The sequence below is a fragment of the Dunckerocampus dactyliophorus genome, chromosome 11, assembly GCF_027744805.1.
Source record: "Dunckerocampus dactyliophorus isolate RoL2022-P2 chromosome 11, RoL_Ddac_1.1, whole genome shotgun sequence".
Classification (NCBI taxonomy): Eukaryota; Metazoa; Chordata; class Actinopteri; order Syngnathiformes; family Syngnathidae; genus Dunckerocampus; species Dunckerocampus dactyliophorus.
Window position 1 is genome coordinate 1,965,484 of NC_072829.1, and position 15,715 is coordinate 1,981,198.

Here is a 15,715-nt window from a genome sequence, read left to right on the forward strand (position 1 = left end):
AATTTGGACCCTGTGTTCAGCAGGTTACTGAGACCAAAACCCACAGCTCTTAGTCTTGCAAATGAGGTGAAGCCAGGGCCGAGCCAGAACAATAGATGCTAACGAGCCAGTATCAGAGTCGTTCATACCCAATTCAGGGAGCGACACTTCCCTTTTATCAGAGGTGTTAATAGCAGGAGAGGATTATACCACTACTCCGCCCAGGCTTAGTGTAAGGACCCAATAGGAGGAGGGTGTTGGCACACCAATTCCGCCCACTCTTACTGTATTTAAGGCCTAGGCTACCAGCACTTATTAGTTTGCTGACGAAGCTCTTCGGATGAGGAGCGAAACGTCCGACACCTTCTTCACAGAAGTACAGATGACGTCTCAAGAAGCCTTTTCCTCGCTGTTTTTATATCTTTAGAATGCACAGAAATGAGTGTCTCACATAAGGATTGTGAATGATGGGCAAAAGTTTTTTTTTAAAAAAAGTGCACTTTTGCTTTTAAGAGGTGTGTCACAAGGTGGAATTTTTTTTCTTTTGTCCTCGTGAATTTGAATTTCACCTTTAAAAAAAAAAAAAAAAAAATATATATATATATATATATATATATATATATATATATATATATATATATATATATATATATATTATTTGTGTGCCTTCATTGACTTTGCTGGACAAGACTGTCGGCTCACATCCCAGGTTCCATTTTCAAAGGCGGACCATGACCTGTCGGATTCTGCGTTCCCACGATCGTGTGGTTGCTGCTAGGACCGTGTATGTTTGTGGGACACATTAGCCAACATAAAACACTTCAATCATGTAGCATGTGGGCTATTATGAAATAAACCGAATAAAGATACCGTCGCCTCATAAAAGTTTCCTTGTGAAGATACAATTCATGATAATAAAAATGGTAAGATGATAAAAAAAGAAAATGAGCCTACAAGCCCGCACTCTTTCTTTCTGACTGTGGATTGAAATGGTTGAACTGCAGTGAAAATGTTGGCATTTCTCTTTTCCTCAAGGGTGTGGTCATGCTTGATGCCAGTGTTTCCAGGAGGCTAATGGGAATGTTGCTCCAGGTGCTGAAGATGGCTTCACTGTCTGGAACTCATGTCCACTTTTGTAAATCCATCCCCAAATGTTCTCCATTGGATTTAGATGAGGGGAACACGCAGGATGGTCCAAAAGAGTGAGCTTATTCCTCTTTGTGAAGTGCGGCGTTGTCCTGTTGAAAAAGCCAGTCATTACCCCACGGACGAGGGCTTTCGGTCATGGGGGGATGCCCCCTGCAACATCTCCACATAGCCGGCTGCCGTTTGACGCCCCTGCACAAATGAAGCTCCATTGTTCCATTGAAGGATCATGATGGTGGAAAACATCTCAGGTGGGATCTCCTTGTCATGCCAGCAACGTTGGAAGCCATCAGGACCGTCAAGGGAGAATCAAACCTTCTTCCACTTTTCAATGTCCCATGTTTGGTGCTCTCCTGCAAATTCCAAACCTTGAAGGAGACCAGGCCTTTGAAGACCTTCTTTTTGTCTTCAAAGCCTTCTTTCAGATGGCGTCTGATGGTTATTGGACTGCACTCTGCACCAGTAACAACCTTCATTTGGGCCGAGGATGGTCCCGTGTCTTGACGGACAGCCAATGGGATCCTCCGGTGACTCCTCCGGACTAGGGCCGGTGACCTTTTTTGGGTCGACCACTTGACTTTTTTGTTCCGTGAGCTTCAGGATGTGTGAAGAAGTTTGAAATGACCGTCTCACTGCGTCTAACCTCAGCAGCATTGGCGTGCCGCAAGACCATAAAGACACTGCAAGACCCAAAAGAGTCCAAACGAACATGGATGCATGTAAAACAAGGCGCATTGAAATAAAAGACCTCCATCAAGACTTTTTTTGTATTTTTTAATTGAGATAAAAGGTGTGAAATCTGAGTGGATTTATAAGTCGTATTAAAATAGTGCAAATCTCTGCATATAAAACCCCCACCCCACATTCAAGAGGTTTTACAATGTAGACTAATAAATACAATTGTTGTGGTGCTTAGCAGCCATTTCCTCTTTCCTATTCATGTTAAAACATAAACGTAGTATCATAATGCTTCTTTATTATCATATGCTTGTGTGGCTCCCTTTGTGACAGGATGTGTAAGGCTTTTCCGGTGAATGCTTGAAATTAGAGGATGCACGATAGCTTTTTGTTCAAACCGATAACGTTCTGCTTCTCAAGACCAACATTATACCCATAACTTTTTCTAATACCTACTTTTTAAAAATGTAGATTTAACTGGAGTCTGTGGACAAAAGGACCGGAACAAATACGGATTTGAGCAACTAATCAAATATCATGACATGACTACTATCAGGAGAAGCAGACCTGCTGTGGCAAGGTGCACTGTATTCGGGCACACCCTCAGAGCAGCTGGTGTGCCGCTACTTCAAACGCCACGGCACAACAAGACCCAGGCGTGGTAGCCACTCTCATCGCAGAGCATTTAGTACAACTAGCATGCTAAATGTCTCTGAAACAATGTTTGTTAACGTCACCGGCAGGAGAAAAAAAGGAAAGCTTGATTTGCGGACCTGCACAGTACACGTAATCTTACCTCATTGGAGCATTTTTTAAAAAATAAAATAAAATGCATCAGTTATCGGATTTATCGGTATTGCGTCATAATTCACTCATATCGGCCTGACAGTTATCGTGCACCCCTAGTTGAGATGACTTGTTGCTTGTGTTAGTGTTTGTTCCTGTCCTTGTTCTTGCTGCTTCCGAACAGTGCTACAGTCGCCAAGCCCACGAGACCAATGATCGTCCCTGTCATCAGGAGGGCTTCTCCTGCCTGACGCACCTGCAAAGAACACACAAACACGCCATTTCTCATTCACTGTGGTGGCGTATAAAAGGTACCACCCACCTGCCGGGATTGCGGCTTGCCGTAACGCAGATTGGTGACGAAGTGCTCACAGTTTGCACTTATGATGCAGTAGCATAACATCTTGCCCACCAGCGCCAGGGCCTCCCTCACGATGACGTGAACTGGGTGGGGCTCGTACTTGTGGTCCAGGTGGTTGTTGACTCTGAAACGGTCGTTTCCCACCACCTCCCACAGCTCCTCTCGCTTCACCAGGGCTCTGTCTGCAAAGACGGACATCATGCTGCTGGGGCCCGCCCCCGGACGCTCCGCTGCGGGCGACATGATGATGAAAGTCGCTTTTAACAACGTGGACTTTGAATTCAGTACTTCTTGGCAGTGTTGAGTGTTTGTACGCTTTACACTAGAATGTCAGCACAGGTTGAACTTGACATGAGTGGCCAAGTATGTCTCCTCCAGACCTGAACCCAATTTAGCATCTGGAGGAGCACAAGGTGTCTAACATCCACCAGTGATGTCATCAAGGAGAAGTAGAAGAGGATTCTGTAACAACCTGTGCAGCTCAGGGCAATTCCATGCCCAAGAGGTTAAGGCAGCCCTAGATGATAACGATAACTAACACTGACACTGTGAGGCTGGGCGGCTCACAGACAGGAAGTCAAAAATGAAATGATGGAATATACAATTGATGGCTGACTTTTTTGGAAGCAATATTTTAGTCATCTTCCTCCTCATCTCCTTGACAAAATGCTCTAAAAATGCACTTTGGACATGTAATTATGTGCATTCATGTTTCAAAAGACGGCAGTTTAAAAACAAAGAGATCCATTTGCTGGGGTTGACTTAAAAGTATACTAAATGTCAATAAGCATATGACGGCATAAATAAATACATTTAAAATAAAAATAACTTCAAAGTGCAAAAAAAATAGTAAAAAATGTCTTAGAAATAAAGAAAAATGACTTAAAAGTGCAAGAATATAAATAGTAATAAAATGACTTAATAAAAATTAAAAATAAAAATGAATTAAAAGCATAAAAAATATTAATAAATACAAAACAACTTAAAAATGTAAAAAGTGATTATAAATGACTTAAAAAGGAAAAAGATTAAAATACAAAAATAACAGTAAGTTACATACAAGCAAAAAATACAAATGACTTAACAGTGTAAAAAAGTAATAGAAAAAATACAATTGCCTAAAATGTGTAAAAAAACCAAAAAAAACATACTGACAAAAACATAATGACCAAAAAATACGGACTTAAAAGCATAAAAATAGTATATGTAAATAAATACAAATTTAAAATGTGTAAAAATAATAAAAATGACAAAAGTGTAAAAGAAAATAAGTGATTTCACATTGTAAAACAAAAAACGAAATAACGTTTTATAAACGACTTAAAAGTGTAAAAATTATTGAATAAATATAAATTAAAATCACTTGCAGTAAAAAAAAAAAATCCAAATAAAAAATTAAAATAACATAAAAGTGGCGACTTAATGACCATTGGAAAATGCGTGCTTCAGGTTGAGAACATTTTCGAGCCCCCGATTTAGACAACAATGGCTGTGTTGGCTTACTTTCAGGGGATAGTACCGCTACACAAGCCATACACTGGCACTGTACATCCAAGTTTACTTTCTATAGCATTGTCCCTTGGGAAGACATAAGCAATGCTTTTGCTGAAATGTGCGGGCTGTGCCCGTGATGGTCAGGCTTTCAGTAGGACAAGAGGAACTCACATGGTGGAGATAAATGAACAACATAGCCGTCACCCACGCACAAGGCCCAGTGCTGGTAGCTGTTGCGGAAGATCTCTATCAAGTCCCCAGGCTTGGGTTTCTCATCATTCTAAGGGGGGTTACAAGAAAACACTTGTTTAATGATGAACTTCCACCTCTGGTAACATTTGAATGAAACAATGTAACAAACACTGCACAGGTTCAACTAAATGAACTTTTCTTACGTATGTAGCCATGTTGCTGTTCCTGTAAAGAAAGCATACAAGACCAATGTTGGACAATTATTTCACACCCTTCCATTGTAATACAGTAGTGTCCACATAGTGTGTCCACGTCCGTAACTTTCATTTTCTCATAAATGAAAGTACGGGTTCAGTGAGTGTTCGCGCGTGTGTGTACAGTACAAATGTGGATGGATTTTTCTTTTAACATATCTGACACTCTTATTCCCGACAAATCTACGAGCAACACCTTTATGATATATTAATACTCTAAACCTAATTGTACTACTACGACCTCTGGTAGAATACCATTGCGTTTTAATTTCATGAAAACGGAATTATTTTTGAAAGATTTGTCATTAATTTTAATCAAATGAAGTTAAATTGAAGTGGATTTGGATACGATTAGCAAGTATTAATACGCCTTTTTACAGCATCCACCACAAACCGGCCAACCTTTGCTATCAGCACGAGCTAAGGTGTCATTTAACAGAGTAAAATTATAAATAAAAAAGATGACATCTTAAGTTTCGTTTTGACGGAGCCCGGGAGGGGACATGAAGAAAAAAATATGATTGAAAAACAAAAAAACCGAACTTTTGCGTTCCACGCAAAAGTTCGTTCTTTTTTTTTTATAACGCAAAGCTGTTTTGCTTTCCGCAAAAGAGACTGTGATAAAGCTTGAAACATTCACATATTCAAACTTCCGGGATCAATAACTCCCAAGTCAATGGTTCTAACACAGCAAACCATACCTATTTGCAACCGTGGCAACACAGACAAACAGCTACAACCCAGTTTTTATCAAAACGAGCCGTGTTCTGTGCAGTCTGACTTATACTGATCTCTGTGAGATGCCGGCTTCGAGACCGGAGCGCAGGGACCGTCGACAAACGTCTTCCTTTTCTTCTGTATTATGGCGGTTGGCATCAATGTCGCCAACTCCTCAGTAAGACAAGCATCTATTGGCTGTTCTGAAAGGCGCTATATCCGTACATTTTCACTAATGCTGTCCTTACCTTAAATGTATTTGCTGTTCTCCGTCCGCCGATCGCTGCTACAGACTGAAATAGCGAAACGTCAACAGTCACCTTACCTTTTTTTAAGTTAGGCTGTCAGAGATCAGCTGACCACCTTCTTCAAAATAAAAGCCTTGCCACAATAAAACATGAAATGTAATTATTTACACTGCTTGCTTTCTGTACAGCCATTAAGAGACCCTGGGGAGACTTGGAGCAGAACACAAGTATGAGCAATGCGATTGTGACTGGGCTCCACAAGTGGACAAAATGTAAATGACGATATAAGCAAAGGAAATGTAAAAGTTACGGCGTGAAAGAATTATCAATAATATAGATATTGAGAAGCGGTAGTCGGATTTAATAAGCATCTGCTTCTTCGCACTCCTTTTCGGACATGTTGAATTGTGCAACTGTAACCACAATGTAAAAGAAAATATTCTTAGGGAAATTATTTTAGTTTTCTTGTATTAAAAAAAAAATTCTGTAAACATACTGAGAAACTGGTTAAAATATCATGAATTCCAGGTACAGTTTGCAACACTTCAGGCAAAAGACGTTTTAAATTACTGACTCAAAGTTGACAGTCATGTTAAAAATATATTTTTACAGTATTATTTGGGAAAATTACATTTTGGTGCTGAGGCCCGTGAGTGTTTTTTTGTTTGTTTCACATCTGAAACAGTAGAAAAAATAACAATGCATGGAAATCAATGATTCTGCCAAATATTGACCCGTCTAATAATAATAATTCTAAGCAAACTCTCCTTGAAATGAATTTTTATACAAGTGTTTTTTGTATTTTTGAAATATATATACATGTTTAATTTAGGACATTGTTATAGCATTTTTTTCATTATGGTGTAACGTGAATGATAAGTACTTGTTAAGGGTTAAATAAATAAAGTTACGACACGAATGATCAATTTATGCTACTACGAGTCCAACTAGATTCGATTGAAAGCAACAAATATTCCAAAGGGACACCAGATGTCGCTAGTGATCATCAGTAGGCCCGCCGTGGTTTCCCTCGCGTCCATCGAAGAAGAACCAAACTTCCGGCCAAGGTGCGCCCTTTACTTCAGTCCCTCACTGCGGTTTGACAGAGAATACTGAGATAAAGGCGTCTTTCTTGCGCACGTTGAATGCCCCGTAGCCGCCGGGAGGTTTTTAATGTCGAACGTGAATGTTAAACGAGCAAAGCATGTCGTTGGTGTTCGACGGGAGTCCACTGAAAGCGATGCAGGGCTCACACACTCACACGCCGCAGACCGTCCTGAGGTGAGTGCTTGGAGGACGCAAGGACCGCTCCAATATTTACTAGACTATACACACACACACACGATGGAATGTTTACATTATATATGAACTAACTAACTAACTATGCTGGACATTTTAAAGGTGTGTTTTATTTTTACGGCTACACTGTATGTACTACTACATTTCGATGTTACCGTGTTTGACAGCCTCAATAAAAACTGCTGTTGCTTCTGTACTGGTATTAAGTGGGATTGTTCAAAAGCCAAATTATGCTGTGATGCTTTACGAAGGTAAATCAATTTTTATTTTTTTTCTAGATAGAACAAAAGGATAAGCAACTGCTAACTGGTTTTCTGCTTTGTACTGATAAATACGTTTTCATTGTGATTTCCATTCTTTTTTTTGAAGCGCTTGTCCTCATTAGGGTCACGGGTACGCTGGAGCCTATCCCAGAAGTCGGGTACACCTTGGCCTGGTCACTAGCCAATCACAGGGCACAAATTGACGAACAACTATTCACACACACACATACACACACACACACACACACACACACAATCACACTGATGGTCAATTTAGAGTCTCCAGTTAACCCTGGGGTGTCCAAAGTGCAGCCCGGGGAGCCATTTGCGGTCTGCATCGGATTTTGTATTGGCCTGTGGCACAGCACATATGTTATATAAATAGAATTTAACGAGAATTAAAAAAAAAACAACAACAAAAGAAACCCAGCAAAAATGTAAAGTCAAATTATTATGAGAAAAAAATTTAATTTACCAAAAAAATTGCTTTAATTTTATGAGAATAACATAATACTATGAGGAAAAACTCATTTTAGTAGCCTATAGTTTAAATATTATAAAGAAAGACTTTTTTTTGTCGTAATATTATGAGAAACAAAACAATGAATAAAGTTGCAATTTTTGGAAAATTAGGCTGTGGAAAAAGTTATGTTCCGAGAATATAGTCAAAATGTTATCGGAATAAAGTCATACTTACAAGGAGAACATTTGAAGTAGTAGAAAATTAATAACAAAAACACAACAGTAGAAATTGGAAAAAACAGCTTTAATGAGAATAAAGTCAAAATATTAATTAAAAAAAAAAGTTTTCCAATGAGAAAAGTTATTATATTAACTTTTTTTTTTTTTTTAGCATAAACATATGAGGGTAACTGTCATTTTGTTAGCATAGACCTGAAAAAAAAAAATCAAAGTCGTAGTATTTTGAGGAACAAACAAAACAGAATAATGTAATTTTTTTGGAAAATTAGGTTGGAGAAAGTCATAATTTTACAGAAATAATGTCAGAATATTATAGGAAGAAAGTCATAATTACCTGATGAAAATGTACTAGAATAAAGTTGAAATGGTTGAAAAATGAATAACAAAAACAGCAGAAATGGGGAAAAAATGCGGTAATATTATGAGAATTAAGTATCAATACAAAAAAAGTTGTATTCTAACAAGGTAAGTTTTTTTTGGCATAAACTGGTGATATCATGAAGAACTGTCATGTTGATAGCACAGAGTCGAAATATTAAAGACAATTTATTTAATGTTTATTTAAGTGGTAATGTTAAGAGAAACAAACAGCACACAGAATAATGTCATTTTTGGAAAATCAGGTTGGGGAAAGTCATAATATTACGGAAATAAAGTCATAATTACGAGATGAAAATTTACTAGAAGAAAGTTGAAATATTTGGAAAATGCAAAAATGGGGAAAAACAAAGTAACGACCAAAATGAACACGAATGCACATTTTGAACAAAGCTGGGATGCAGGATATTTTTTCTTGAAATATATAACTTCTTAGCATGTATAGGAAATATTAAAGTGGCAAAGTTGCATCCTTTCACTTTTTACCATGTGGCCCTCGCTGAAAAAGTTTGGGCACCCCTGATTTAAGTTAACATGCAATGTGGGAAGAAGCCTGCGCAAAACTGAGGCTGACATGCTAACCGCTATTCCACCGTGCCTCCAAACTCTCCCGCCTTGCTAATTCCCTGCTTTCATTGGTCTCTTTAGTGGCCAGGAGCTGTCTCAGGAGATCAAGTCCTTCATCAGCGGCGTCGACACAGTCCAGGGACGCAAGCTCAGCGTCCGGGAGCACGCTCGCTGCGCCGTGCGCCTGCTGCGCTCGGTCCCGGCCTGTCGAGGAGCCGTGCTGGAGCACCTGAGGGGCGTCTATGACGAGCACGTCTCCGTCTTCCTGCACACCCTGGAGAGGGAGGGTGACGCCGGTTCTGGCATCAGCTCCAACCTGGAGGACATCATTCAGGTGGGAAGATAAAACCTTTCAGGTCAACGTGTTGGCGCAGCTCAGAATGAGCTGAAGTTTAGAGCTTTGAGGTGGCTGGGTGGCTTCGGTGGGGGTTTGTCAGGTTGTCATGTGTGGCAGACGCACACCAGCGCAAACGTATGCAGCCTTCTTCATCATGGAAGAACTCCACAAATCGTCTATCAAACTCGCATATGAACAAAACGGGCCCGAAAAGGTGCGTACGCCGTTTTCCACGCAAAGCAGGTCATCTATAAAAATCACAGCCTGACTTGAGAACGTGCGCACGTACTGGTACGTCACCTTTGTAGCTGGCGCACGCACTTCTTGGAGACCACGTTTGAAGGGGTGAAATATGAGATAAAGATCATTATGAGGCCAAAAGTTCAAATTATGAAATTAAAAAGTAATCATTATGAGATAAAGAGTCAAAATGACCAGGTTAAAAAGTCATGATGATGAGATAGGAAAGTCATGAGACTTTATGAGAAATTTATGAGATAAAAAGTAGTATGGGAGTGTGGGAGCCCGCTTCCTCCTCTGAAAGGAAAAAAACAGCCCAATGGCAAATCAAAATGATGAGCTAAGAAAGTCCAAATTGCAAGTTGAAAAGTCCTAATTGTGAGATATGGCGCATGCGCATTTGGTATAACATCAGTTCGACTTTTTATCTCAGAATTCTCACTTTTTATCTCATAATTTTCACTTTTTATCTAAGAATTCTGACTTTATCTCTTGATTTCAAGTTTTTATCTCAGAATTCTGACTTTTTATCTCATAATTTTCACTATTTCAGAATTATGACTTTTTATCTCTTAATTTCGACTTTTCATCTCATGGTTATGACTTTTTATCTCAGTGTTTTCACTTTTTATCTCAGAATTATGACTTGCCATTGGGATATTTTTTTTCTTTCAGTGGCGCAAGTGGCTTCCATACTCTTATTCTGACTTTCCTATCTCATAATTATGACCTTTATAGTTCATAATTTGACTTTTTATGTCATAATTTTGGCTTTCTTATCTCATATTTTCAACTTTTTATCTCATAATTTTGGCTTTCTTACCTCCTAATTATGGTTTTCCTGTCTCATTATCATGACTTTTTACCTTGTCAGTTCGACTCTTTATCTGATAATGATTTTCTTATCTCATCGTTTTGACTTACCATTGGGACGTCTTTGGTGGTGGAAACGGGCCATTGCCTTCATTTAGGAATGCCCTGATTCGCCCTCAGTCTCTTGAATAAAATTTGTTTTCTAAACAAAGCGCATACAAAAAAGAAAGTCAGTCCAAACAGTAGGCACTGTACCCTAACCCTCTTATAAATGGTGTGTGTTTATCCACAGGAGGTTCATGGCGTGCTGTCTGAGTTCATCCGCCTCAACCCACGGGCTTGGGCCCCCCTCGTGGCCAGCTGGGCTGTAGACTTGCTAGGTCAGCTGAGCAGCAAGCACGCCGGTCGAAGGGTAGCCCCCCACTCCTCCAGCCTCAATGAGCTTCTCCAGCTTTGGATGTCCTGTGCTGCCACTCGGTGCCTCATGGAGGCCTACTCTCAGTGCTTGGCCGCCATGCTGGCATGGTGTCCCGACGCGTGTGTGGACGCGCTGTTGGACACCTCCGTGCAGCATTCGCCACATTTCGACTGGGTGGTGGCTCACATCGGCTCCGCCTTCCCCGGGACGATAATCAGCCGAGTCCTGGCCTGCGGACTGAAAGATTTCTGCTCGTACGGCGCCAAGGACCAAGGGCTGGTGGTGAACGGAGTGGACAAAGGCAGCAAGGTACCAAAGATCGGCTCGGTGGTGGGAATCCTCGGACATCTGGCCGCACATCACTCGGACAGCATCCGGAAAGAGCTGCTCAGGATGTTCCAGGAGAGCTTGGGCCCTTCCAGCCCGTTGTCTCCTACTTCATCCTCAACCTCCTGGGAAGGTTCCCCTCAGCTGCGTCGAGCCGCGGTCCCATTTCTCCTCCAGTTGGCTGCAATGTCCCCAAACCTCTTTGGCGCTGTGTCTGCAGAGTTGGTGGAGCTGCTGCGCCCTCCTGTCTTGCTGCAGTTGCACAGTTTGCTCCAGGGTCTCCCGAGAGAAGAACTGGATAACATGCTCGGCCTGGCCGTCCACCTCATATGCCAAAGCCCATCAGGGGGAGCTCGGGTCCTCCGCTTCCTGGCAGACACGGCCACGCCAGCCTCAGTCATCATCTCCGGTCCTACACTGTCCCCCCACGAAGGTGTCAGAGAAGGCTGCGACAGCTTGCTGCAAATGCTGCTTCTGCACCTCCACAAGCTGGTGTACAACCGCTCGGAAGGAGCAGACGGCAACCCCCACCACTCCCATCAGCCGCAGCTTGTCATCCCGTTCCTGGAGGAGCTGCAGACGCACGTTGGCGAGCTGTGCGCCGAGACCCTGAGACTGGAGAGAAAGCGTCACCTCTGGCTGCATCAGCTTCTTTGCCTGCTGTCCGTGTACGGAGGCCCTAGCGTGGCCACAGAGACACTCTGTCAGCTCCTCACTCAGGCCCGCAACCCAGAGGAGCTGGCTCTGGCCTGGCAGCTTCACAACAACCTCTCGTCGTGCATGGCGGGGCTGATATCGGCGGCCGTGGCTCACTGCGTGGCCCAGATCCACACGCACATCCTGGGGCCCCGGCAGCTGAGGCAGCTGCTGCTAAACTTGGCCACAGTTATTCAGAGTCAAGATGAAGACAGGAGAGGAACACCAGATGCTCCATCCACCATGGCCGTCCAGGTGGGATCCGCTGTCTCCGTGCACCTCCACGATTTTGGCCCGCTCCTTCTCCACGGTGACCCAGCAGTGTCCCACGCTGCAGCACGTCTCCTGGCAGCCAGTCCGCTCCCTCGCGCCTCCTCCCCAGCACACCTCCTCCTGCTCTCGCGTGCTGCCGCTGCTCATTTCTTTCTGGCACTGCGGCGGCAAGGGGAAGTGGGGAAGGCGGGGAGAGACGGCGGGCAATCAGCCGAGGCCGTGAGCTGTTCCGTGCAGATGCTGTCCCGTTTTGCCGCGTACTCCCCACTCACTCTCAAGGCAGTGCTTCAGCAGCTGGTGGAGGGAGTGCTGCATAAAGGCAATGCTGACCTATTCGGAGGGCAGATTGCTGACATGGCGGGCACCCCCGTGCCATCACGGTCAGGATCCCCCGACCTGGGAGCCTCTCTGTTGGACATCAACTGTCGTTTCGGGACGACTGTCAACTTCTCTGGAAGCGTCTGGTCTGTGTTTCACGCAGGGGTGATCGGCAAGGGACTGAAGATGCACACCACCATACCCCAGCCCGACCCATCAGGGGTCATGCAGGTAAACAAAGTCAAACACGTTACATTGTTATTGTAGTGCGGGACGGTTTGATTGTGCAGAGAGGGCTCTTGTTCACACTTGTCGTGTTTGGTTGGCGCCTTTGCTCTGCCGAATGTGAACGCGATCATCCAAACAATCGGACTGAGGCCTCACTAGAGCTGAATCTTGGTCTGCTCGCGAGTGAGGTCTGCCGTGGTTTGGCTCACTTGAGCTGAAATGTGAACGCTACGCTGACTAAAGGCACGGACCACTTTTAAAATGACAGCAAAAAGCATGCAGGGATTCAATTCAATCGTTATTTATTCAGGGAAGGCCAGTTGAGAGCACACACTCTTTTCCAATGACGCCTTGATGCAAACTATAGAATTGTAAAATGTAAACATAAAACAATGAAAACAACACTTTAAAAGTCCATAATACAATACTTAAAGTAATTCAAAGGGAATCAAAGCACCCATCTGGAGTCGTGATACAAGCTTATTCCATTTAAAAGGTGCAAAATACTCAAAAGCTATTTTTTCAACCTCCAGTCCTAGCGTGGTATATTAAGAACTAAGGGATTTTGAGCACACGCAGAATGACCAAATAACTTAAAACTTAGTAAATGTCTTAAATAGGCATGTCATTTATGAAGAAGGGCCTTATAAATAAAGAGTAAGCAATGCTGCTCTCTTCTCAGGGTTAATGAGGTCCAGCTGACATTCTGGTACAATTGACATAAAGCCATCACCAGTAATAAACCTAATAGCAGCATGACACACTGAATCAGGTGGTTTTGTGAACATGAATGACTTCTCCATAGTCTAAAACTGATATAAACGCACACCGTACGTCATATGATCTGCTTCCTGCAGTAGTGAGGAAGACAAGGCTGCTAATATGGCTTTCAGTTTGTTTCAAACTTCTGTTTTGTTGTTTTAAAAGACAACTTGTCATCAAGCCAGATTCCCGGATGCTTACAATAAGAGAGCCTTTCCAAAGGAGTCCCATCAACAGTCAATATATTTGTCTTATTGAAACAATGGAAAGTTTTTAGGTTTTTTTTTTTTTGGTGAACATATATATTTAGATTTGTCTGGATTTAACACCAATTTCTTTGAATTAAGTAAAAATCAGACGAAATGTATCGCAGAGCCTGTTCAACTGAGATGGAAATTGAGCAAAATAGCGGTGGTCCTAAAACAGATCCTTGTGGCACCCCTCTACAGACATTCCGATAGTTTGATGGTGTTTGTGTGTGTGTGTGTGTGTGTGACTACGGCACACTTTTAAAGGTATATTTTAGAAGCGTTTTGTGAAATGTAGGCGGGTAAACATAGCAGAATGTAAGACTGACCTATGCATTCAACCCAGTAGATGACATTTCAGTTACGTTACATAATATGGCACAAAAGCAGTCCAATCAAGTCCTTACAGTGTGTATATGTTCTTTACCGTACAGCCTTTGGTCCCGTGACGGAAGTACCAGTGTGAACGCTAAGCCCACTGTACCGAAGTGCTTTTTGTGTACATTTCTGGTCTGGCCTTAGTTTATATCACATAAACACTGAGGTCTGAGACACGTTTTGTCATCTCTTCAGAACATCCAGACTCTGCTGACTCTCGTGGTCCAGTGTTGCACCTCCTCCGGTCTCAACGGCTCACACCCACCGTCGGACCCCGACGAGCCACCGCCCATCAACGCCGAAGCAGCCAAAGTTGTTGCCGGCACGCTGGTGGAGAGCGTATGTCCGGATGTGGCCAACGGGGAGCTGTCCTGGCCTCCAGAGGAGCACGCCCGCACCACAGTGGAGCGCGACATTCACATACGGCGCTGCTTCGAGGCCCACCCTGTACTCTTCCCCCTGCTGCAGGTGGTGGCAGCAGGACGCCCGGCTCTCTGCTACTGCTCGGCTGTGCTCAGAGGCCTGCTGGCCACCCTGCTGGCCCACTGGGAGGCATCTCGTGAGGCCTCATCTGCTGACTCCCCGTGGCACCTCCAGGCCTCCTGCCTCCTGGTGTCCTGCATGGGAGAGGGCCAGCTGTTGCCTCCTGTGCTGGCTAACGTCCACGAGGCGTTTTCCCACCTTGCTCCCTTTGAGGTGAGACTGCTACTCTTGGCGGTGTGGGAGTACGTGAGGGCCAATGGTCCCATGCCTCAGAAATTTGTCTTCAACCCGGAGAAGGGTCTGTTCTGCAGAGATTTCTCTCGGGACGGTGACGTGGCACGATATGTGTCGCCCATTCACAGTGTCCTGCACAAGAACATTGACAGACTGGGACACCTCTGCTGGAGGTTCCAGCTCTGAGAGACAATGTGGAGAGAATAAAATAGACTTTTAATTGTGTCACGTCACTCTACGAGTGGGCTGCAATATTGCTGTCGCTGTAATTCACTGTCCTATGTGTTGCTGTGTGCATGTGTGTATATCGTTTTGTACCATATTTCTATTAGACTTTATACTTTTCCTGTTAGTTGTTTATGTGGAAAAAGACAAGTGTACTGAATAATGGCCCACATGCACTTAATGCAACAAGCTGAGGTAATTTACATCCCTTATTTAGAGATTGTTTCAAATTCATCCCGTGGCTCATATTTTCTCTTGCAAACTTGGCTTTCCTGAAATATGCTCAAACTGCAAACCACTTGGTGGGGGGGTAAAAAAAATAAATAAATCAAATGCTCGTCAGCCATGTGTTGAATTGAGATGTGGGATGCTTCATGTATTATCACTGGGGTGTCACGAGACGAGACGATGCACAAGATTGGGTCTACGTGACAAGAGTTTAACATTACTTTTAAGAAAAGTGCAATTAAAAAATATGACAATATTTTGCAATCTACGAATATAATTTCGTTACACTCTCTGTGTATGCCAGCGACCACCGCCTCCACCCACCCTGACAGAGACTAACCTGAGTTTGCAGTGCTTTTTGCTTTGAATTACACGTGCGTTTTACTAGGGTGTACGCTGACGCTCTGGGATAGGCTCCTGCTCACAGGCGACCCACGGTATTG

At 43.1% G+C, this 15,715-nt stretch overlaps 3 protein-coding genes across 3 annotated transcripts in view; 2 read left to right on the forward strand and 1 right to left on the reverse strand.

The window, feature by feature from the left end:
- The window catches only part of scyl1 (SCY1-like, kinase-like 1), a 28,635-nt gene extending 22,290 nt beyond the window's left edge, over positions 1-6,345 (forward strand). Inside the window, exon 19 of the mRNA XM_054791067.1 lies at positions 1,015-6,345. The gene's annotated coding sequence lies outside the window, so the exon portion shown is untranslated. The remainder of the gene's footprint in view (positions 1-1,014) is intronic.
- LOC129189444 (phospholipase A and acyltransferase 3-like) lies at positions 1,891-5,965 on the reverse strand. Its single transcript, XM_054791070.1, has 5 exons — positions 5,856-5,965; positions 4,840-4,861; positions 4,616-4,724; positions 2,912-3,180; positions 1,891-2,845 (listed from the first exon to the last, which is right to left on the reverse strand). The coding sequence occupies exons 2-5, from the start codon at positions 4,849-4,851 to the stop codon at positions 2,732-2,734; spliced, it is 504 nt and encodes a 167-aa protein (XP_054647045.1). The 5' UTR covers positions 4,852-4,861; positions 5,856-5,965; the 3' UTR covers positions 1,891-2,731.
- Positions 6,346-6,731: 386 nt separating the features above from the next.
- Positions 6,732-15,515, forward strand: ints5 (integrator complex subunit 5). Its single transcript, XM_054792003.1, has 4 exons — positions 6,732-7,136; positions 9,146-9,398; positions 10,747-12,717; positions 14,298-15,515. The coding sequence occupies exons 1-4, from the start codon at positions 7,042-7,044 to the stop codon at positions 15,003-15,005; spliced, it is 3,027 nt and encodes a 1,008-aa protein (XP_054647978.1). The 5' UTR covers positions 6,732-7,041; the 3' UTR covers positions 15,006-15,515.
- The last annotated feature ends 200 nt before the right edge of the window (positions 15,516-15,715 follow it).